This window comes from Rana temporaria, chromosome 3, assembly GCF_905171775.1.
Source record: "Rana temporaria chromosome 3, aRanTem1.1, whole genome shotgun sequence".
NCBI lineage: Eukaryota > Metazoa > Chordata > Amphibia > Anura > Ranidae > Rana > Rana temporaria.
In genome coordinates, this window is record NC_053491.1 from 70421911 (window position 1) to 70444185 (window position 22275).

A 22275-nucleotide genomic window follows, 5' to 3' on the forward strand; every position below is an offset into this window, starting at 1 on the left:
ATGCCCATTCTGCTGTCACAGCAGGGATTACATGATGATAGAGATTTTATATATAAATCTATATCTATCTCTCTATCCATCTCTCAGGGGAAAGCTAAAAATACTTTCCAGATTTTTTAATTATTATTTCTATCTTTGTCCAAGGTGTAGATTTTACCTCACTTCCTATCTGGTGAAACAACTGTCATAGTGAGGGCCATAAAGGAGCCCTAAATTAACAGTAAAAACTGACAGTGGTTCTAAGCATTCATCACTCTATCCAAGAGAGACACATAGAAATGAACATTCCAGACTGGAAACTGAAGTTCATCACTTTAGGCTGGGTTCACACTAAGAACAGATATGGCTAACAGCAGGGGTCCGGTGCGTTCATGCTCCCCGTTTCAGGGACAAATCGGACCCAACATTTTTGGCTGAATTTGGAGCAGAAAACCGAGCCAAGAGACGCACAGGACCCCTGAGCAATGTGCTCCACGACCACCTCCGAGATGAGAACAGGCTCCATTGAGAGCCAGTCACAATCTCCTGTCATGCGAATTGGATGCAGTGAAACTCACATCAAATTCACACTAGTGTGAACCAAGCCTTAAATTCTACTATACAGGTGAAACTCGAAAAATTAGAAGATTGTGCAAAAGTTTTTCACTAATGCAACTTAAAAGGTGAAACTACTATATGAGATAGACTCATTACAGGCAAGATAGTTCAAGCCGTGATTTGTCATAATTTTGAAAACCCCAAATCCACAATATTCTAGGCTCAAAGTGTCCCACTCTAATCAGGTAATTAAGCCATAACACCTGGAAAGGGTCCCTGAACCCTTAAATGGTCTCGGTCTGGTTCAGTAGGAATCACAATCATGGGAAAGACTGCTGACCTGACAGCTGTGCAGAAAACCATCATTGACACCTTCCATAGGGAGGGAAAGCCTCAAAAAGGTAATTGCAAAAGAAGTTGGATGTTCCTAAAGTGCTGTATCAAAGCACATTAATAGAAAGTTATGTGAAAGGGAAAAGTGTGGAAGAAAAAGTTTCACAAGCATGAAGGATGAGCGCAGCCTGGAGAGGATTGTCAGGAAAAGGTCATTTAAAAGTGTTGGGGACTTTCACAAGGAGTGGACTGAGGCTGGAGTCAGTGCATCAAGAGCCACCACACAGACGGATCCTGGACATGGGCTTCAAATGTTGTATTCCTCATCAAGCCACTCCTGAACAACAAACGTCAGAAGCGTCTTACCTGGGCTAAAGAAAAACAGACCTGGTCTGTTGCTCAGTGGTACAAAGTCCTTTTTTCTGGTGAGAGCAAATGTTGCATCTTATTTGGAAACCAAGGAGCCAGAGTATGGAGGAAGAATGGAGAGGCACACACTGCAAGATGCTTGAAGTCCAGTGTGAAGTTTCCACAGTCTGTGTTGATTTGGGGAGCCGTGTCATCTTCTGGTGTTGGTCCACTGCGCTTCATTAAGTCCGAGGTCACCGCAGCCGCCTACCAGGAGATTTTTTTTTAGCACTTCATGCTTATTTCCACAGACAAGCTCTATGGGGATCCAGACTTTATTTTAAAGCAGGACCTGGCACCTGCCCACACTACCAAAAGCACAAAAACCTGGTTCAATAAGCCGTGGGATTACTGTGCTTGATTGGCCAGCAAACTCGCCTGACCTGAACCCCATAGAGAATCTATGAGGCATTGCCAAGAGAAAGATAAGAGACATGAGACCGAACAATGCTGAAGGCCGCTATTAAAGCATCCTGGTCTTCCATAACACCTCAGCAGTGCCACAGGCTGATGGCTTCCATGCCACGCCTCATTGAGGCTGCAAAAGGGACCCAAACCAAGTACTGAGTACATATGCATGCTTCTACTTTTCAGAGGTCCAATATTGTTCTATGTACGATCCTTGTTTTATTGACTGCATGTAATATTCTAATTTTCTGAGATTGTGGATTTGGGGTTTTCATGAGCTGTAAGCCATAATCATCACAATTATGACAAATCACAGCTTGAACCATCTTGCTTTGCATGTAATGAGTCTATCTCATATTAGTTTCACCTTTTAAGTTGCATTAGTGAAATAAAATGAACTTTTGCACGATATTCACATTTTTTAAGTTTCACCTGTATACAGATATTATGAAGGAATTCAATAAATCCTCTACATCTCCAATTCCACTCCGAGTCCTTGAAGGGTTCTGGCCCTTTGCACACTTTATATGTATTCACCACATAGAAATTAAAATATGAGCCAAGAGTAAATAAAAATTTATTTTGCAGACCAATCACACAGTCTTGCTTCATAAATGCGGTTTGGACTGTTCTGAAATGCTGTACAAATGTTCCCCCATAGAAGCACACTGCAGTGACAATATAAATAGAGGTTTATATCCACTTCTATGATTCTTCCATATCCAAATCCTCCTGTAATTTCTGAACCATTTTGTCTTCCAATTTTTTGGCTTTTCCTAAAATGACAAAAAAAGACAAATGTTCAATTACACTTACATCACCTGCTAGAAGTGGAAGGCTCCAATGACCTACAGTTGTAGATGCTGCAACCACCCAAGTATCTAGCAACATTAATTAGGTCTCAAACCTTCCCCATTCTAATGTTTTGTTCATAAATCAACCCAATCTCTTAATATATACCTCTATTTGGTTAAAGCCATGATCTGCTATTTGCATTAATAAACAGGTGTATAAAAGTAATCACAGCACAAAGGACAATATGTCCGTTATCCTGAAAATCTCCTTTATTACATTCAAGGTACTGCAGATGCAACATTCCCCGCTGACACCCTGACCTCTGCTGGCAGAAGAAAAAGGCACCTTCTACCTTATAAGCAGAATCCATCCCCAGAACTTGGAAAGGACAAAAAAAAAAGGGGGGGGGAGGTCTGGTGTGTGAAAATACATGTATGGTTTTTAATCGTTTTAGTAACCAGTATACATTTAAAGAGAAGCTCCAGGCTTCACCCCTCACATTTTTGTAAATATTTTATTATATCTTTTCATGTGAAAACACTGAAGAAATGAATTTGCTACAATGTAAAGTAGTGATGTACAGCTTGTATAACAGTGTAAATTTGCTGTCCCTTCAAAATAACTCAACACACAGCCATTAATGTCTAAACCGCTTAAACGAAAAATGAATACACCCATAAGTGAAAATATCCAAATTGGGCCAAAAGTGTCAATATTGTGTGGCCACCATTTTCCAGCACTGCCTTAACCCTCTTGGGTATGGAGTTCACCAGAGCTTCACAGGTTGTCACTGGAGTCCTCTTCCACTCCTCCATGACATACAGAGCGGTGGATGTTAGAAACCCTGCGCTCCTCCACCTGCTGGAGACATGCTTGGCCAGTCCATCACCTTTACCCTCGGCTTCTTTGGCAAAGCAGTGGTCATCTTGGAGGTGTGTTTGGTGGCATATGTTGGAATACTGCCCTGTGGCCCAGTCTTCTGAATGGAGGGGATCATGCTCTGCTTCAGTATGTCACAGTACATGTTGGCGTTCATGGTTCCCTTAATGAACTTAGCTCCCCAGTGCCGGCAGCACTCATGCAGCCCCAGACCATGACACTCCCATCACCATGCTTAACACCATCTGAACCAAATAAGTTTATCTTGGTCTCCTCAGACCACAGGACATGGTTCCAGTAATCAATGTCCTTAGTCTGCTTGTCTTCATAAAACAGTTTGGGGGCTTTCTTGTGCATCATCTTTACAAGAGGCTTCTGGGACAACAGCCAAGCAGACTAATTTGATGCAGTTTGCGGCGTGAGGTCTGAGCACTGACAGGCTGACACCCCGCCCCTTTAACCTCTGCAGCATTGCTGGCAGCACTCATACGTCTATTTCCCAAAGACAACCTCTGGATATGACACTGAGCACGTGCACTCAACTTCTATGGATGGGCGAGGCCTGTTCTGATTGGAACCTGTCCTGTTAAACCGCTGTATGGTCTTGGCCACCGTGCTGCAGCTCAGTTTCAGGGTCTTGGCAATCTTATTAAAAAGCCTAGACCATCTTTATGTACAGCAATAATTATATTTTTTCAGATCCTCAGAGAGTTCTTTGCCATGAGGTGCCATGTTGAACTTCCAGTGACCAGTATGAGAAAGAGCGATAACACCAAAAATAACACACCTGCTCCTTATTCACAGCTGAAACCTTGTAACACTAATGAGTCACAAGGGAAAATGGCTAATTGGGCCCAATTTGGACATTTTCACTTAGGGGCATATTCAACTTTGTTGCCAGCAGTTTAGACATTAATGACTGTTATTTTGAGGGGACAGCACATTTACACTGTTATACAAGCTGTACATACTACTTTGAATTGTAGCCAAGTGTAATTTCTTCAGTGTTGTCACATGAAAAGGTATACAAATATTTACAAAAATGTGAGAGGTGTTCTCACTTGTGAGATACTTTTTAGAATCCAGTAATACACTGTCTCACCCTGCACATGCTCATTTGCTCTCTATTTTTCAACACGGTGCCAAAAATGATTTACTGCTGCTTAGGGACTCTGGGCTTCAGCAAAATGAAACAGGAACAATGCTGGAGGCAATTTACAGCACACATTCATTTTGGTAACAATTATTAACAAGGAATATATGTTTCTTGCTAAAGAACATTACTTTTTATCAAATTGTTATGAGTAAAGTTCTGTTTTAAAGAAAACCAGAGCTGTGCACACTCCACTAGGTTTGACTATATGAATACATAAAAAAGAAAAAAAGGGCCTTCTGTCTGCTGTACAGCGTGTTAAAGCGGGGGTTCACCTAAAAAAAAAATCTTGAGCCGACTTCTGACACTGACAGTATGCTGATCTTTTTTTTTTTTGCCATACATACCGTTTTATCGCCATTTAGCCCCCGGCTTGTGAATCCCGCGGGAGTGGGCGTTCCTATGCACAGGCTAAGTGATTGACGTGATGACAAAAGCTTACCTACGGCGCGTCACGAGTTGCCGAAAGAAGCTGGACTGCGAGTCGGCAGTATACAGCGCCTGCACACCAACGTTCAGCTCAATGTAATGTTAGAAAAATTTTTTAGGGTGAACCCCCGCTTTAAACTAAATGTTCAGCACAGGACTGAATCAATAAAAAGCAAAAACTAAATAAAAATCACTTTTTGCAGGTAAAACACAAAAATGTGCATTTAATATTTTTTGTTGCAGGAGCCTGTAAAGTAGGTCTCCTGCATATCTGTCAGCATATCTGCTTGCTCATACCAGGAAGCCGATACATGCTGACTGGAAGAGAGATTGAACTACCACAGTACCATGGTAGTTGATTGAAAACTACAAGCCGACAGCCGCAAAGCCCCTTGTACTTTTCCCACTTACAGGGGACTGTGAATGAGTGACGTGGCTGGGCAAAGATCTGCTTGGCCAGATTTTTTATTTATTTTTTTATTGTGACAGCTAGCTGGGGAAGGAGAAGATCCCAGCTAGCTGTCGAATCGGGGAGCGGGGGCCGGTCATTCGTAACATGTTACGCAAGGTGAACTTATCCTTTCATATAAGAAAAAAAAAAGACAAATAGACGCAAACTTACCAGCATGAGGAGCCCGGATAAGATGTATGTTTTGTTTGACTTCTTTGATGTCCTGGGCTTTCTCCAATTCTTTGCCCTTTTTCAATCTAGAACAAAAAGGAAATGTATGAAAATATGTGCTATGAAATGCAAGCATAAAGCTTAAAGACAGTGGACCAAAGCTCACCTGTTCATGATAAACCGCGCCTGCCGCTTCCGCTTGATCTCTTCTACTCTCTTCATTGCATCAACTACAAAAATAAGTAATAGTCATTAAACATGGTGCAAAGACACATCCCAAGGGTTGGAAATGTACACTTTTGCGTTTGATGAAAAGAATACCAAATTCCATTGAATTTATGTTGGGTGTTTGTGCATACACAACAGATTGTACGCTCTTTTAGGGTCCTTTAACACAGGGCAGACTCTAGCTGGGTTCCGCTTGCTCAGTTTATGCAGAGAGGACACAGATACAGCCTGCTCTCCTCTATGGGTATTTGAATGTAAACAGACTGTCTGAGTGTTTACACCTGACTGCCATCCCATCCGATCTGCTGGACAGAAGCGGAACGAATTCTCACCCTTCTGCTTTTAGAGGATCAGATCAACTTGGATTTAGACAGGTGCAATTGGGACATGTCACTCCATAGAGGAGAATGGAGGTTTCTGATTGGGTCTGCTTGAAAAAAAACAGACCTGATCGGAACGTTTGTGTGAAAGGGGCCCATAAGGAATAGTTCTATTAGCTACGTAAAGTGATCGGCAAAGAATGTCAACGCTATAAAAAAAAAAAAAAAAAAAAAGAAAGTCAAGGTTTCTAAAATCTTTATATCCTGCACAGCAAGGTCATCAGCATCATCTACAAACATTTAGGCTGGGTTCACCCTACTGACAGATGCGGCTCACAGCAGGGGTCCGGTGCATCCCTGTTCTCCATTTCAGGGAGGTATCAGAAACTAAGCAAAAGACGCACAGGAATCCTGTGCAAGCCGCTCCACCACAGCAGAGATATGCCAATCGGCTCCATAGAGAGCTGGTCAATCTCCTGCAGGAAAACCCACACCCAATTCGCACAAGTGTGAACCTAGCCTAAGGGTAAGATTGTCAATTGGGCAACATCTTGTATAACTGCAGGGGGAAGGAAGGAAGGAGCTGGCATTTTTTTTATTGTTAATAGTGGCAGTCCATGTTTTCTGACTTCCTGATATTACCTGTTGGGTACATGAATCAACCTACTGGCTCATTGACACTATACATACTGGCCCAGATTCAAGAAGCTATATGGTTGCGCGGCGCAATAGCTGTTTTGCTCCCGCGTAGCGAATGCCCCTGATTCAGGAACATCGCTACGCGGACTGCAGCCTAGGATATGACAGACATAAGCCTCCTTATGCCTTCATATCTCAGGCTGCATTCTTGCGTTGGCCGCTAGGGGGCGCGGCCATTGTGATCGGCGTATAGTATGCAAATTGCATACTACCACCGATTCACAAAAGTTGCGCGGGCCCTGCGCACGCAAGGTACGGAGTTTCCGTACGGCGACTTTAGCGCAAGGTTGCTCCTGCTATAGCAGGGGCAACCAATGCTAAAGTATAGCCGCCCTTCCCGCTCGTGAAATTTAAATTTCACGTCGTTTACGTAAGCGATTTGTGAATGGCGCTGGACGCCATTCACGTTCACTTAGAAGCAAATGACGTCCTTGCGACGTCATTTGCCGCAATGCACGTCGGGAACGTTTCCCGACGGAGCATGCGCTGTTCGCTCGGCGCGGGAGCGCGCCTAATTTAAATGATTCCCGCCCCCGGCGGGATCATTTACATTAGGCAGCCTTACGCCCGGCTATTTAGCATATCGCCCGCGCAATTTACGGAGCTACTGCTCCGTGAATCGCGGGCATATCAAAATATTTGCGTGGGCGCAGAGCAAAAATCGTTGCCCTTTGCCCACGCAAATATACCTGAATCTGGGCCACTGTGTATTGGCACACTACTGGCTCATTTATTCTATGGCCAACTTGTCATTTCCACTTTAGAGCTGTTAAAAGACCGTATAGCCAATTTAAAAAGGAGTATACATTGACGTTATCTTGCAGCGTTTATGTTAAATTGTTGATGTGACTTTTATGTGTATACACTCGCTCTTGTGTCCCACTCAGCCTCTGCTTTAATCTCACTTTAAAATCAAAGACCTCCATTAATTTTACTCTGTGGACCATTTCCTCCATAGGGCAAGCTACCGTTGGGTACCAAACGGTTCCCTTTATGTCACCCAAGAAACATGCACCCACTCTCTGGCATTACACTGAGGCGAATCAACTTCACATGCAATAAAATCAACTAGGGCCATAGCACAGAAGTGCTCTCCGGCCGTAGGTCCCCCGGACAACAAACTTTGCACACTTGTAGGAGGAAGAGTGGGGCTACATGTGTGGGATCCAGGGAACCTACCGGGTCACTAAAGTCCGGGAGATCAGGTGCAAAATGGTGACTCGAGTATAAGCCGAGGGGGGCATTTTTAGCACAAAAACAATGTGCTGAAAAACTCGGCTTATACTCGAGTATATACTGTATACTTTTAGGGCCTCTTAACAGTGAAAGATATGAAGAAAAACAAATTACCACTCTTGCTCCACAACTCCCTCTGGTACTTGACAGGTTCGTTTCTTCTTTTTTCAAATTCAAAAGCATTATCCTGCAAGGAAACATTTTTTAAAGCAACTGATAGATCATGTTCTGTATTTATACATTCGATATTACTTTGCAAATTCCAACATGATTTTGAAAGAAAGCGACTTATGGGAAAAACATGGAGACTGCAACAGCTGACCCCTCCTCATGAAAATTCTGGGTGCCTGGCCTTAGAAGTTATACAGGCGGCAAGTGGTTAAAGCGGTGGTTCACCCTCCTTAACATCATTATAGCATTACATTCGGCATCGTAGCGCGAGCTACAGTATGCCGGTCTTACATTTTTTATCCCCGTACTCACTGTGCTATTCCACATTGAAGATTCCGGGGAATGGGCGTTCCTATGGTGAGAGAAGGATGATTGACGGCCGGCTCTGGCACGTCACGCTCCCCGAAGACAGCCGGAGTAGGTCTCGGCTCTTCACGGCGCCTGCGCACAGGCTATGCGCAGGCGCCGTGAAGAGCCAAGACCTACTCCGGCTATTTCCGGAGAAGCGTGACGTGCCAGGGCCGGCCGTCAATCACCTTCTCTCACCATAGGAACGCCCATTCCCCGGAATCTTCAATGTGGAATAGCACAGTGAGTACGGGGATAAAAAATGTAAGACCGGCATACTGTAGCTCGCGCTACGATGCCGAATGTAATGCTAGAATAAAAAAAAAAAATTATTTTTTTTTTTTTAATAGGGTGAACCCCCGCTTTAATATGTTGAGTCAGGCCTCGTACACACGACAGAGTTTGTCGGCAGAATTCACAGAGAAACTCGGTCAAACCCGGATTCTGCCGAGAAACTCTGTCGTCTGTACACTTTTGGCCCGATGGAGCCGCCGAGGAACTCGTCGAGAAAATAGAGAACATGTTCTCTATTTCCTCGTTGTTCTATGGGAGAAGGCGTCCCGCCTAGCTCCTCGGCGGCTTCATCCCTGAACTCACCGAGGAACTCGACGTGTTTGGCACGTCGAGTTCCTCGGCCGTGTGTACGAGGCCTCACTTACCCAGAAGAATGCCGATTAGGACCTGTGACTTCCTCTGGTTCACATAGTATTAGGCTGATGATTAGCAAAAAGCTTCTAGCATTTTTTTTTTTTTAGCAAAATAAGTCAGTAATGGCAGCTCTGAATTTCTCCCACAACCAGTACATTTTAAAAAATAATAATAATTTTCACAAAGTCTGCTGCCTCAGTTTTTATGATGGCAATTTGCATATATTCAGAATAGAATGTTATCAGATGAATTGCAATGTCCCTCTTTGCCATGAAAATTAACTTAACTCTTGAAAAAGAAGGGACAACACTGCAAATATTGCCAATTACATTAAAGTGGTTGTAAACCCTCTGGAAAAAATAAAATAAAAAATAAGATAAACACACCCTGCAAGACAAAGGCATAATGAGCTAGTATGCATAGCATACTAGCTCATTATGAATTACTTACCTGAGATCGAACCCCAGGCAGCGGTCCTGGTTCTCCCCATCCGGCGGCATCTCTCCCGGAAGTGACTTCCGGGCTCCTGCGATGTGATTGGCCAGCGCCGCAATGACGTCACTCCCGTGCATGCGCACAGGAGCCGCCGGGTAACGGCACGTCTAACTGAAGCAACGGCACCACGTGCCGTTGCTTCAGTGCGCATGTGCCAATGGGGAGGGGGGGGGGATATCTCCTAAACCACGCAGGTTAGGAGATATCATGTAGCATAAAGTGTGTTGTAAGGATTTACAACCACTTTAAGTTTATGCAAAAAGCCTTTGACACTTATGAAATGCTTGTAAACATTACTTCAGTATACCATAGTAACATCTGACAAAAAGATGTAACAGCAGCAGACTTTGTGAAAATTTAGGTTTCTGTCAGTCTCCACAACTTTTGGCCACGGCTGTAGTCAAGGAAGAGTGGTGCAGTGCAAAAAAAAAAAAAATCATCGCTTCAATACCATGTGAACCACCACTACAGAACAGCTCAAGTGTTATAAAGACCACATTACCAATCTTTTTTACATATGTATGGCCATACAAGTTTTAATTTGCCTATCCCTGGACCAGCCTATGTATCGTATGCAATTTCCTAAAATCTTTACCTGTACAAATTACAGTACTAAGGAATCCACTAAAGTAAAGCTGCCAGTCTACAGATTCACTGGCGCCTACTGTCAGTCTACCTCCAGGATAAGCAGATGCATGAAAAGCCAAAAGAGGTAACCTGCATCATGTCAGTCAACCAGACATCTTGTCCGCCACTGCACTGTAGAATTGGTTTTCCTTATTTTTCACAAACACACACACACACACACACACTTTGACTTTTTGTGTTGTTTAAAGGGGCTGTAAAGGTCCAATTTTTTCCCTAAATAGCTTCCTTTACCTTAGTGCAGTTCTCCTTTACTTATTTCTTCTGAGAAATCCTCACTTCCTGTTCTTCTGTCTGTAACTCCACACAGTAATGTAAGAGTCTTTCTCCCTGGTGTGGAGTGTCGTGCTCGCTCCTCCCTTGAGGGGGCGAGTAAGAGAGTCAGGATGCCCACTAACACACAGCTCCTTTCTCTATCTGAAATGTAGACAGCGTCCTGACTCTCCTGCTCGCCCGCTCGAGGGAGCGAGCATGACACTCCACATCTGGGAGAAAGCCTTGCATTACTGTGTGGAGTTACAGACAGAACAACAGGAAGTGAGGATTTCTCAGAAGAAATAAGAACATTTGAAAAGCAAAATGGAAGGATGAGGTAAGTGAAGGAGGACTGCACTAAGGTAAAGGAAGCTATTTAGGGAAAAAAACTTTTTCTACCTTTACAACCCCCTTTAAGTTCAACAATAAAACCAGATATATCTTGACAGTTACTCTTTATATACTGATATTTGATTTAATTAGGTTCAGGGATTCTTACCACTGTCAACTCTTACCAGCTGCCTTTCTGAATGCTTTTGTCCATCTGATCTTTCTGGGATTTCTCTTCTTCTTGAAGTTTTTGTGACATTTTGACCGCAGAATCGAAATTGCTGCAAAGAAAGAAAGGTTGTATTGATGCATTTGAAAAAAAAAAAAATTGCCCATTTTTAGTTGTTTTGTTAATTCAAACCACTTGCCCTACTGGGGCACTTTTATCCCCTTCCTTCCCTTTTAACCCCCTTCCTTCCCAGGCCAATTTTCAGCGCCGTCGCATTTTGAATGACAATTAGCATACAGTGACGTCACCGCGCTCAACGTGAAGGGAGGGCTCCTATAGCGCCGGCCAGCATTCGTTTTTACACGCTTTTATGAATCTATGTTTGTAAGTACAATCTTCTACTTTTTAATAGATTTTGCCCAAACGTTCTTACGGCCATGGTTCGCTCTTTTTAATTTATGACCCACAGACCGCATGCATGACAAGGGTGCAGCATTTCCTGATCGGAGGTTACACTGTGGAGGCTCCCGATAACCCAGCGTCTAACCTGTGGACGGATTATATATATTATATATATATATATATATATATATATATATATATATATATATATATATATATATATATTACTGCTGGTTTTACCTGTCAATGTGGTAAGCGGCTCTCCATGTGGTGGGCCGGTCTTCATGGATGTGAAGTGCACTGTGGTGTTTGTTTTGATTACGGATACCAAGGAAAAATATTCAGCACACTTTTGGGACATTACTTATTTAATTCAACCAACTCAAACTAATTTATGTATATGCTTTGAGTTTACACTCACATTTGTATATTTACAATTTATTTTCTATTTAGTCTTGGTTGCTATTAATTTTTGTTGGCGCAGTTATTTTTCTTATTTATATTGCTTGTGTGTATACCACCTAATTGCAGCCTTCCAGTTCATCATTAGCGCAGTTTTTCTTGTACTATAAATCCTCCTGTATAAGGAAGTAATCCGGACCCATTAAGATTTGGGGTACTCGTAGAAGTCCCCTTTCGTCACGACCCATAAAATTCTTGAGGTGTGGCACAAATGGGTCCATGATACTCCTGTGCACTGACATGTGGGTACAACATCCTACTTGAATTAGGAGCAATTAGGTTATGGCATGGTGAGCTGTAGAGCAGTGGTTCTCAACCTGGGGAGGGGGTCGAATGGCAATTTGCTAGGGGTCACCGAATTTCCAGCTGTTCCTGATGCTCGCACCGCTCTGCCAGCCTGGGCTGTTCCTGGAGCCCACGGCCTCCCACTCAGCCACGGCATGGCTGGGGGACAGACTAGAGGTCAGCTGACTGGTAAGGAATCTGAAGTGGGAGGGGCTGAAGGAGACCCCATCTCCTGATTTCAGCATAGGTGTCACTGCTGCGAGACACCACAAAGTCAGAGACACAGTGAGTAACACTACCTACGATTAGAGTTGTCATTAAAAGTCCCCACTACAGTTCTTAGATCAGCAGATGACCTTGATCAAGAGCACCTAAGTTGGGTGATCAGAAGCCCCCCCCCCCCCCCAAGGAGTAAGAGAAGGAATAAAAAGAGAATACAGGGAAAAGAGAGGAATAGAGGGGGGAGGAACAAAGAAAAAGGGAGAGAAGGAAGAAAAAAGGGAGAGAAAGAACAAGAAAGACGGCGAGAGAGGGGTGGGGGGGGGGACGACAAGAAATTAAGAGAGAGATAAAAAGGGAAAGAAAGTAGAACAAAGAGAGAGCGTGGTACATCCAAAAATGTACCATAAGGGGTTTTAAAACTGTACGAGTTGAAGGGACTCAGGGAGCGCTAAATATCAGTGGTTTAGGGGGGCAAATTACTGTCTTGCTGTGGGTGCTGGCCTCCCACGCTACGAAATGATTATAACTGTTAAGGGTCCCCACAACTTGGGAAATTGTATCAAGGGGTCACGGCACTAGACAGGTTGAGAACCACTGCTGTAGAGGGACATACACTGTATTCCCAAATTAAAAAAACATCTACATTTAGCGAGGGGGCAACAAAATTATTTCTGGAGTAATGGGTATATCAGCCTGGGGTACATTTACAAAAGCGGTATGTGTGAGGGCTTCTGCATGGAAACATGGAGCTGCAGCTCAGCTGCCACTATAGCAAGCTGCTTGCTGTGGAGACACTCATCAGAATAAAGGGGCCAGGAGCACTGAAGAGGGCCCCCGAGAAAAGGAGGCTCTGAACTGCCCTGTGCAAAACCACTGCACAGACCGCGTAGTATAACATGTTTGTTATTGTTATTTTTAACCACTTGCAGACTGCTCACCGCAGGAATACAAAGCTACTTTAAAGAGGAATACCATTTTTATGGCGCTCCACCCATTTAAAAGTCAGAAGCTACAAAAAGTGTAGCTGTCGACTTAAAGCGGTGGTTCCCCCTTAAAAACAACTTTTTTTTATTCCACTGGCCCCCCACATTACAATCAAATTAAGGCTCTTATTTTTTTTTTCCTGCTGTACATACCTTGATACAGCATCTTCACCCGTGCATCCGGGTTGCGAGTTACGCGGGAGTGGGCGTTCCTCACATGTGTTTGATTGACATTTTGCCCAAAAACGAGCTCTCCCCCCGTCGCGTAAGCCGCGTCACGATTGGCGAAAGGAGCCGATGCGCATGCGCAGTATAGCGCCGACTCGCCGTTCGGCTCCTTTCGCCAACCGTGACGCGGCTTACGCGACAGGGGGGAGCTCGTTTTTGGGAAAAATGTCAATCAAACACATGTGAGGAACGCCCACTCCCGCGGGACTCGCAACCCGGATGCACGGGTGAAGATGCTGTATCAAGGTATGTACAGCAGCAAAAAAAAAAATAAGAGCCTTAATTCGATTGTAATGTGGGGGGCCAGTGGAATAAAAAAAAGTTGTTTTTAAGGGGGAACCACCGCTTTAATAACCAGACACTAGAGCTGCACGATTCTGGTCAAAATGAGAATCACGATTCTTTTGCTTAGACTAAAGATCACGATTCTCAAAAACTGAATGCCAGAAACCCCCCCCCCAAATAAATAAATCTGTGATTTATCTGAAAATATGAATATATAAAAAAACAGACCAGTGATATGTCTATAATGTTAAAGACCATATAACTCCTATGAAAAAAAGCAGAATCAAAGTTTGATTCTGCTTTTTTCATAGGAGTTATAGGAGTCGGTAGATAAATGTTCCGACTCCTCAGTTTTATGTACTTCCGACTCCTCTGTATTAATATGCAAATGTATTTTATACATTCCTTGAGGGAAAGAAACGCAACCTACCGCAGGACTACTGGCTGGGAAGCCAACAGTCTCATGTATTGCACAGTTTAAGCAAAAGACAAACACAATGAAAAAACAAATCTGCTGCTGAAGATAGGGCAGTGGCAGGATCCAGGAAGGGGCATTTATTCTAAAACATGATTTTCCTAGGAGAATCCCAAAGTCATGTTTAAAGTTTAAGCTAACAATCGGAGTTTACAAGTTTTTATAGCCTTCGCTAAATGACAGCAGTTTTTCTAATGGTTTACAGCTTCAGTCTTGAACTATTGGCCCTCCATTCCCTTCACTTATACAAGTGTCTCACTCTCTAGTCCTGCAAAAAACATATTTATTTAATCCCTTATCAGTGAGAGGCTAGGTTACCCATGGACGCTGCGTTCCCTGTAAAAGCAGAACACAACACTATGGAAAGTATAAGTATTGCAGCTCCTAATTGTGCGTTGCGTGCCATATAGTGAAGCACATGAAAAGCATGCTTCTTCACGGTCACTTAACGTGTTCGTTTTGCGGTTACGTGAGGCACTGCATGCATTGGTCTTTATTCTTACAGTAGAGAAGTCATTAATTATAACTTTTTGTGAATTGGGACATTTAAACTTGCTTTTTTTTTTTTTATTCCAATCTAAATTTAGTAGGAGTCGGTGCATTGTTTGCCGACTCCATGTACCCAAAATTTCCCCCGACTCCACAGCCCTGGTCTTTAACATTATAGACATATCACTGGTCTCTTTTTTTATAAATCAGAAGCAGTACCGTCAGCAACCATTGGGTGGCGCATGGATACACACAGTTGTACAGAACTATGAGAAAGATTAATACATCAGAAGCAGTACCGCCAGCAACCACTGGGTGGCGTATGGATACAAACTACAGTTGTACAGATCTGCAAGAGAAGCCCAGGCATCCATCCAGCGGCACAGGCTGCTGACGGCGGTTCCGATATCGGCGCCATTTGCGTTCCACGCTGGTTACGTGGAACCGGACGTGAAACAGAAAAATCACGGGTCATCCCGCGGGCGGGGAGAATCGAGATTCTCTCCGCGAATAATCTTGCAGCTCTACCAGACACTTACCTGTCCCACGGTCAAGTGACGCGGGCGCACAAACCACCAATCCGTGGTGCCGGCATTCTAACTGTGGGCGCCTGGTTGTGGCTTCACAGCCAGGTGCGCACTGCGCATGCCACACTGTGAATGGCCGGGCAATCTTCTGTCACCAGTGATGTGTCCCAGAAGATTGCAGGTGAACTTCCTTCCGGCGCCTGGGGAGGAAGTGGTAGCTGGGTGAATGTAAAAACAGGCAAAATTACATCTCAAATGTGGCATGTCAGGGGATCACCAACACTTAAAGTGGAGGTTCCCCCTAAAAAAATTCTAACAATACATTGAGAATACTGATTACACTGCGGGTATGCTTTTTTTTTTTTTTTTTCGTACATACCTCGATATCGCCGTTTCACCCCCTCGGCTTCCGGGTATGATTCTAGTGGGGCTGGGCATTCCTAGTTGATTAACGTTCCACCGACCGACGCATACTTGACGTCACGACTTTCCGAAAGAAGCCGAACGTCGCTGCTCAGGCGCCTTATAGAGCCGACTCTATACGGCGCCTGCGCAACGACGTTCGGCTTCTTCGGAAAGTCGTGACGCGCAGTATGCGCCGGTTGGAGGAACGTCAATCAACTAGGTCCAGCAAGAATCATACCCAGAAGCCGAGGGATGAAAAGGTGATAACGAGGTATGTGTTTTTTTTTTTAGGGGGAACCAACACTTAAAGTGGAAGTTCTATTTTTGGGTGGAACTCCGCTTTAATGACATTTATTGATCCCTCTGTTCCTCTCTTTTAATCAGACTCCCTTTCATTGGGACATACACCCTCCATGCGCCAGAACTTTGTTTTTCTTTCCTCAGGCACTGCTGAGGAAAGGAAATGCAGATAACCAGCATTTGTTTACATGGGATCGGCTGCGATTGGACACATCGGATCACATGGTAAAGAGCCTACGTCATCGGCTCTTTACCCCGATTGGTGATGCAGTGTATCCGAGGGACACCGCTCACCACTGATTGATGTGTTGCGCCCCCCAGTAGCACGATGTAAAGCATGGTAAAGTCCCTCATTCTACTATAGGCCAGGCAGGAAGGTGATAAATGCCACCAAAAGAAAGTGATAACAATTACATAGAGGGAACAGTGTTGCAAGAATGCCCAATAGTCATTTATACTGAATAATTCTAGATTGTAAGCTCTAAGGAGCGGGCCCCTCGGATCCCTCCTGTATTTGTAATGTCTGCCCTCATGTTGTAAAGTGCTGTGCAAACTGTTGGCACAATATAAATCCTAGAATAATAATAATAATAAGCAGCACTGAAAGCAGAGAACTGTCCTGGCAGGAATGGGGTGAGAGTGATCTGTATTGAGGTGGTAAAAATAAATACTCCTCTCTATTATATCCTCCATAGACAAGCCGAGGATCAGATCCTGCATTGGAGGGGGTAATAGAGATGAGATCGCTGGGCTGTGTGAGGAATAGAGATCGCATTGTACACAGAGCTCCTCCCCTCCCCCCATACACGGTCACATGTGATCACACCACCGATCGGTGATCTCTTCCTCCCACGCTGCCCGCTCTTACCTTGCAGTCGTTCCTCACAAACATCATGCCGTGTCCCGGGTAGATGGGCGCCGAGCAGAAGTAACACTTCTCGACCCTCATCTCGGCTGCTTAGCCCGTGGCCCCTCCGCTGTGTAGCCGTAGAAAACGTGAAAGGAAGTGACGTCGGAGGAACATTGAGTTTTCCAACATGCCAGAGCGTCTGATAGCAACAGCTACGCAGTGTAGTCTTGTACAGCGCCACCTGCTGGAATATCATGGCCGCTCCACCAAGGGAACACACACAGGAAATGTCTGTGTGTGAAACCCAGAGCTTCCAAACGCATTTCCTCTCTGCTGCCTCTTCTTTGTAGGCTGATATACTGACATTAAAAAAGTGTTTTACCACATTAAAATGGAGCTCCAGCCCCTTCCCACCAAGTCAGCAGCTACAAATACTGCAGCTCAGTTGCCGACTTTTAATAAATGGGCATTTACCTGTCCAGGGATCCCACAATGTTGGCACCCCAGACGATTTTTCAATCGGCTTTCGGGTGCTGCCACGGCCATTTCTTTTAACCACTAGCCTACAACCGCCGTCATATGACGGCAGGACGATGAGGCACTCGTTCTGAGCGGACGTCATATGACGTCTTTGCCTTCCCGAGCCACTAGGGGGCACGCGCGCCCCCATCGCGTCACTGGGGACCCGACGCGTGTGGCCGGCGGCCACCCGCGATTGCCCAGTAACTGAGCAGGACCGTGGATCTGTGTGTGTAAACACGTAGATCTAAGTCCTGTCAGGGAGAAGAGACCGATGGTGTGTCCCTTGTACATAGGAACACCGATCGGACACCTCCCCCAGTCAGTCCCCTCCCCCCACAGTAAGAATCACTCCCTAGGAACACATTAACCCCTTGATCGCCCCCCCTAGTGTTAACCCCTTCCCTGCCAGTCATATTTATACAGTAATCAATGCATTTTTATAGCACGGATCGCCATATAAATAGTCCCAAAAATGTGTCAAAAGTGTCCGATGTGGCTGCCACAATATCGCAGTCACAATAAAAATCGCAGATTGCCGCCATTACTAGTAAAAAAATAATAATAATAATAATAAAAATGCTATAAATCTATCCCCTATTTTGTAGACGCTATAACTTTTGTGCAAACAAATCAATATACACTTATTGCGTTTTATTTTTACCAAAAACTTGTCACTCTTCTTTTGTTTATAATGAAAGAAATAAAAAACGCAGAGGTGATCAAATACCACCAAAAGAAATCTCTATTTGTGTGAAAAAAAATGATAAACATTTCATTTGGGCAAGTGTTGCATGACCGAGCAATTGTCATTCAAAGTGTGACAGCGCTGAAAGCTGAAAAATGGCTTGGTCAGGAAGGGGGTGAAAGTGCCCCGTATTGAGGTGGTTAAGGAAGACCGGCAGTGAAGCCTTACAACTCCTAAGCCAGTTACCTACTGCACATGCGTGAATCGCTCTGCGCTTTTTGAATGGCCCAGCGGCGAGGTTCCCTGCAAGTGGGGACAGGTAATCGCTACTCCCCCCAAAAGGTGTCAAATGTGGCGGGGGGGGGGTAGGCTGTTGTGGAGTGGAGCTTTCCCTTTTGGGTGGACCTTAACACCAGCCATGTGAGCGCCATGTTTGCCCACACACTGATATACAGGTGTTCTGCCCATCCCCCTGCAGGCAGTCTCATCCACGTGGGTGCACAACACTGAACAGATAATGTGCACTTGGGGCCATGCAGTCAGTGTGTCCCAATCAACATGAATGGGATTGCCGCACAAGCATGCACGGAACACCTGTGTGTAGGTGGGCAATCATTCACACAGATCGGTGGATTGAGAAACTTGTATTGAAGTAATGTAGCAACAGTTCACAACAAACCCAGTAGAAAAGCTACCCAGTCGGGTCACTTACAGTTACCAACAACGTGAAGGAGCAGATTCCAGCCAGACTTGCAGCCTCTGTTGAGAGGGGGAAAAATGCGGCCTGACCACCTCCTGCCCAATCTGAAAGGTGTTCAGAAGAGATGCAACCCTACGCTTTTCGTCCTCATCAGGAACCTTTCACTAGCATTAGTACTGTCCCTACTCTACCTACTTGCCAGAAGCGCCAAACCTGGGAGCCAGGGCCTTAAAGCGGAGCTCCACCCAAAAGGGGAAGCTCCGCTTATATGCCTCCTCCGCTGCCACATTTGGCACCTTTCCTGAGGGGGAGCGGGTAGCTGGTTTTGACAGGGACCCGCTTTCACTTTTGTCTGACTTTGCCAAAGCAAACTCAGCCCAAAGTTCGGCACCCCTATTCCTTCCCCCGCAGCTAGGCCATTTACATAGCCAGTTCCTGCGCACGCGGGCTGCCCTATGAAGCCACAAGTCCTCACTGCCAGTTTCCCTTAGCCAAAATGGCGGTGGCAGCACCTGAGAACCGATTGAAAATTTTGCTCGAGTGTTCATATATTATATTTTTTTCTGGAGCTCTGCTTTTAAAAGGCTCTGCCTGACCTAAGATGGTCACGAGTCACATGAGGCGGCAGCATCTATTCGGATCACTTCACCAGTGACCCCCTTGCACTACACTGGGGTCAATAGGATTTTATCAAATGTCACTTTGTGAGATTTCATTTAAGTTCATGAAAGCAGAGTCCAGCCGTTTCTGTGCTGACTTTTAATAAAGGCAGACTCACCTGTCCCACGATCCAGAGTAATGCAGCTGCCCGAAGCCTCGGTTCTCTCCCTTGCCTCTCTGTGGCGCCGGCATCACTAGTCTGGGCACCCGGCTGTGACAGCTTACGCAGAGTCGAGCTGCACATCCTGAATGCCCGGGCAATCTTCTGGGACCTGCGACGTGTCCCAGAAGTTTGCAAGGAGGAGGGGGAGAGGAGAACTTCCGCCTAGGCAGCGAGAGCAGAAGCAGGAGCCTGGGTACCTGTCAAAACTAGGTACCCGCTCCCCCTCACCTAAAAAATGACATGACAAATGTGGCCACTTTTGAGTGGAACTCCGCTTTAAAGAAAAATTGCAGGTCATGGGTAATTTCTATGTTACATTGGTCCAGCTTGGATTAATGCAACTACGTATATATACTATACATGACCGAGGCCACTGGAACCTGGAAAACCCTGACGTGGACACCACTATTCCAGTGATCTCTGCTTGCTTCTGAGCCAACCAGCTACACCCCTGCTTACCGAACACAGGTCGGCCATTTGGTACAGTACGTAGCAGGATGTATTGCATTTTCTGAATGAATGAAAAGCGTTCACTGATTGGACGAGATGGAGACCATGACGTCACTGTCCCGCCTTTTTACCTTGTCCATTCATAAAATACAGTGTAAAATTAGACGCTTGGCTCAGGCCCCCGAAGCAAGTGGAGATCATAGGAGAAGCAGTGTCCACTTCAGTGATTTCTAGCTTGCAAGGTATTGGTCCAGACCAATGTAAATATGTATGAAAAATCTATACATGGAATTATTATAAAAAAATTAAAAGTAAATGTGCAGCAATGAGGACCTCTGTCATTCAACCGCACACCGGAGGCGATGTTCTTGTCCAGCCACTGGTGTGAACGAGCCTTAAAAGTTAAATAAACTGCATACTCAGTAATTTACCACTTCCATACCGGGCATTTCACCCCCTTTCTGCGCAGGCCAATTTTCAGCTTTCAGCGCTGTCACACTTTGAATGAGAATTGTGCAGTCATGTACATTTTGATAATTTTTCCCCCCACAAAAAAAGATTTCTTTTGGTGGTATTTAATAACCTCTGCAGTTTTTATTTGTTGTGCTATAAACAAAAAAAGAGCAACAATTTAAAAAAAAAAAAATTATTACTTTTTGTTATAATAAATATCCCAACTTTAAAAAAAAAAAAAAAAAAAAAAATTTCCTCAGTTTAGGCCGATGTGTATTCTTGGTAAAACAAATAAATAAATCGCAATAAGTGTATATTGATTGGATTGCGCAAAAGTTATAGCGTCTACAAAATAGGGGATAAAATTATGGCATTTTTATTATTTATTTTTTTACTAGTGTAGCGCAGGCATTTTTGCCTTTTAATATTATATTAATGTTGTGCAGTGGTATTCCATGACTAATGCTATAAATTGGTATTTGGCTAAAATGTGAAATGGACTTCATTTATTTTTGTTTTCAAGAACATGGTGAAATATTATGCAAATGACTTACCCATGAACACTCGGGGCGGAAGTGCATGCTGGGTAGGAGATAAAACGCCCTGAGGTGGCCATCTTGGGTCTCTTGTCCCTGGGATGCATGGCCTGCCAGCAGAGCTCTGTTTGTGTGTGGGTTCCATAGAGCTCTGGCCTACATCGTGCGGAGCAGAACAGCACCCCTTTGATTCTGCTTTATACCACAGCGTGCTGGAGCAGCAGTGTGGTCTAACCAGAGACCCTTGAAGGAGGTAACTGAGGACTCCCGGTCATCTGTGAAACAGAACAGCATGACAGTGTGGTCGCAGCAAACAGACTGAGATCCTGTGGAGCGGAGGTATCCATCTGTCTGGACCTCGTGTGGTGAGAGGGCTGATGCTCAGAACTTTGTACTGCTTTTTACACACCTAGACTGATTGCATAGTGTTGCTGGGACCGGTAGTTCCACGGAACAGTTCAGTTCAGTTTAGAGTCACCTTTGCATAGGCCTCAAGCCTGATTTAACTATTTAGTGACTACCGCGGGAGGTACATTTCTAAGAAGAGGTACACAGATACTTTTCACAATTTAAGCTACTGTTCTATGTTCTACATTGCTTTATTGATCAGAGAACCCTTTGGATTACAATCTTTGTCTCACAATAGCTAGCAGAAGACATAAGAAAGAAGACCAGAGGCTGTAGGGGGAATATTGAGTTAATTATACTGTGATATATCATTCTTGCCGAATACTGTGTGCTGCATAGTGGGTATCAGGAATCAAGTACTCACCGAGACCGAATTGCCGAGGGTGGTTCACCTTTACGACCAAGCGCGCCCGCCCACTGAGTTTTGGAACAGGTGGCGGAAGCACGAGGCGGTACCGGTGCCAGTGCAGAAGCGTTGACCGGTGACGGTTGTAGATGACAGGTGCTTCTGGGTGACTGCAGACGGAAACAGGAACAAACGATACTGAAGCTGGATAACCGGTACTGAAAGAGTCCAAGAAACAAACTGGAAAGTCCGGGGTGCAAGCCAAGGTTCGGGGAGCAGAGAAGACAGCAGATCCGGGTCACAAGCCAAGAGGTTCAAGGGCAGGAGAAAC

General features: G+C 44.7%; 1 protein-coding gene across 1 annotated transcript; it reads right to left on the reverse strand.

Annotated features, from left to right (window-relative positions):
* Positions 1-2239: 2239 nt before the first annotated feature.
* On the reverse strand, positions 2240-17189 carry RSL24D1 (ribosomal L24 domain containing 1). The gene is given in 7 exon segments (XM_040341547.1): positions 2240-2462; positions 5565-5650; positions 5731-5794; positions 8162-8275; positions 11119-11205; positions 11208-11220; positions 17040-17189. Coding segments are annotated over 7 exon segments (516 nt in total). The 5' UTR covers positions 17121-17189; the 3' UTR covers positions 2240-2391.
* Between the last annotated feature and the right edge of the window lie 5086 nt (positions 17190-22275).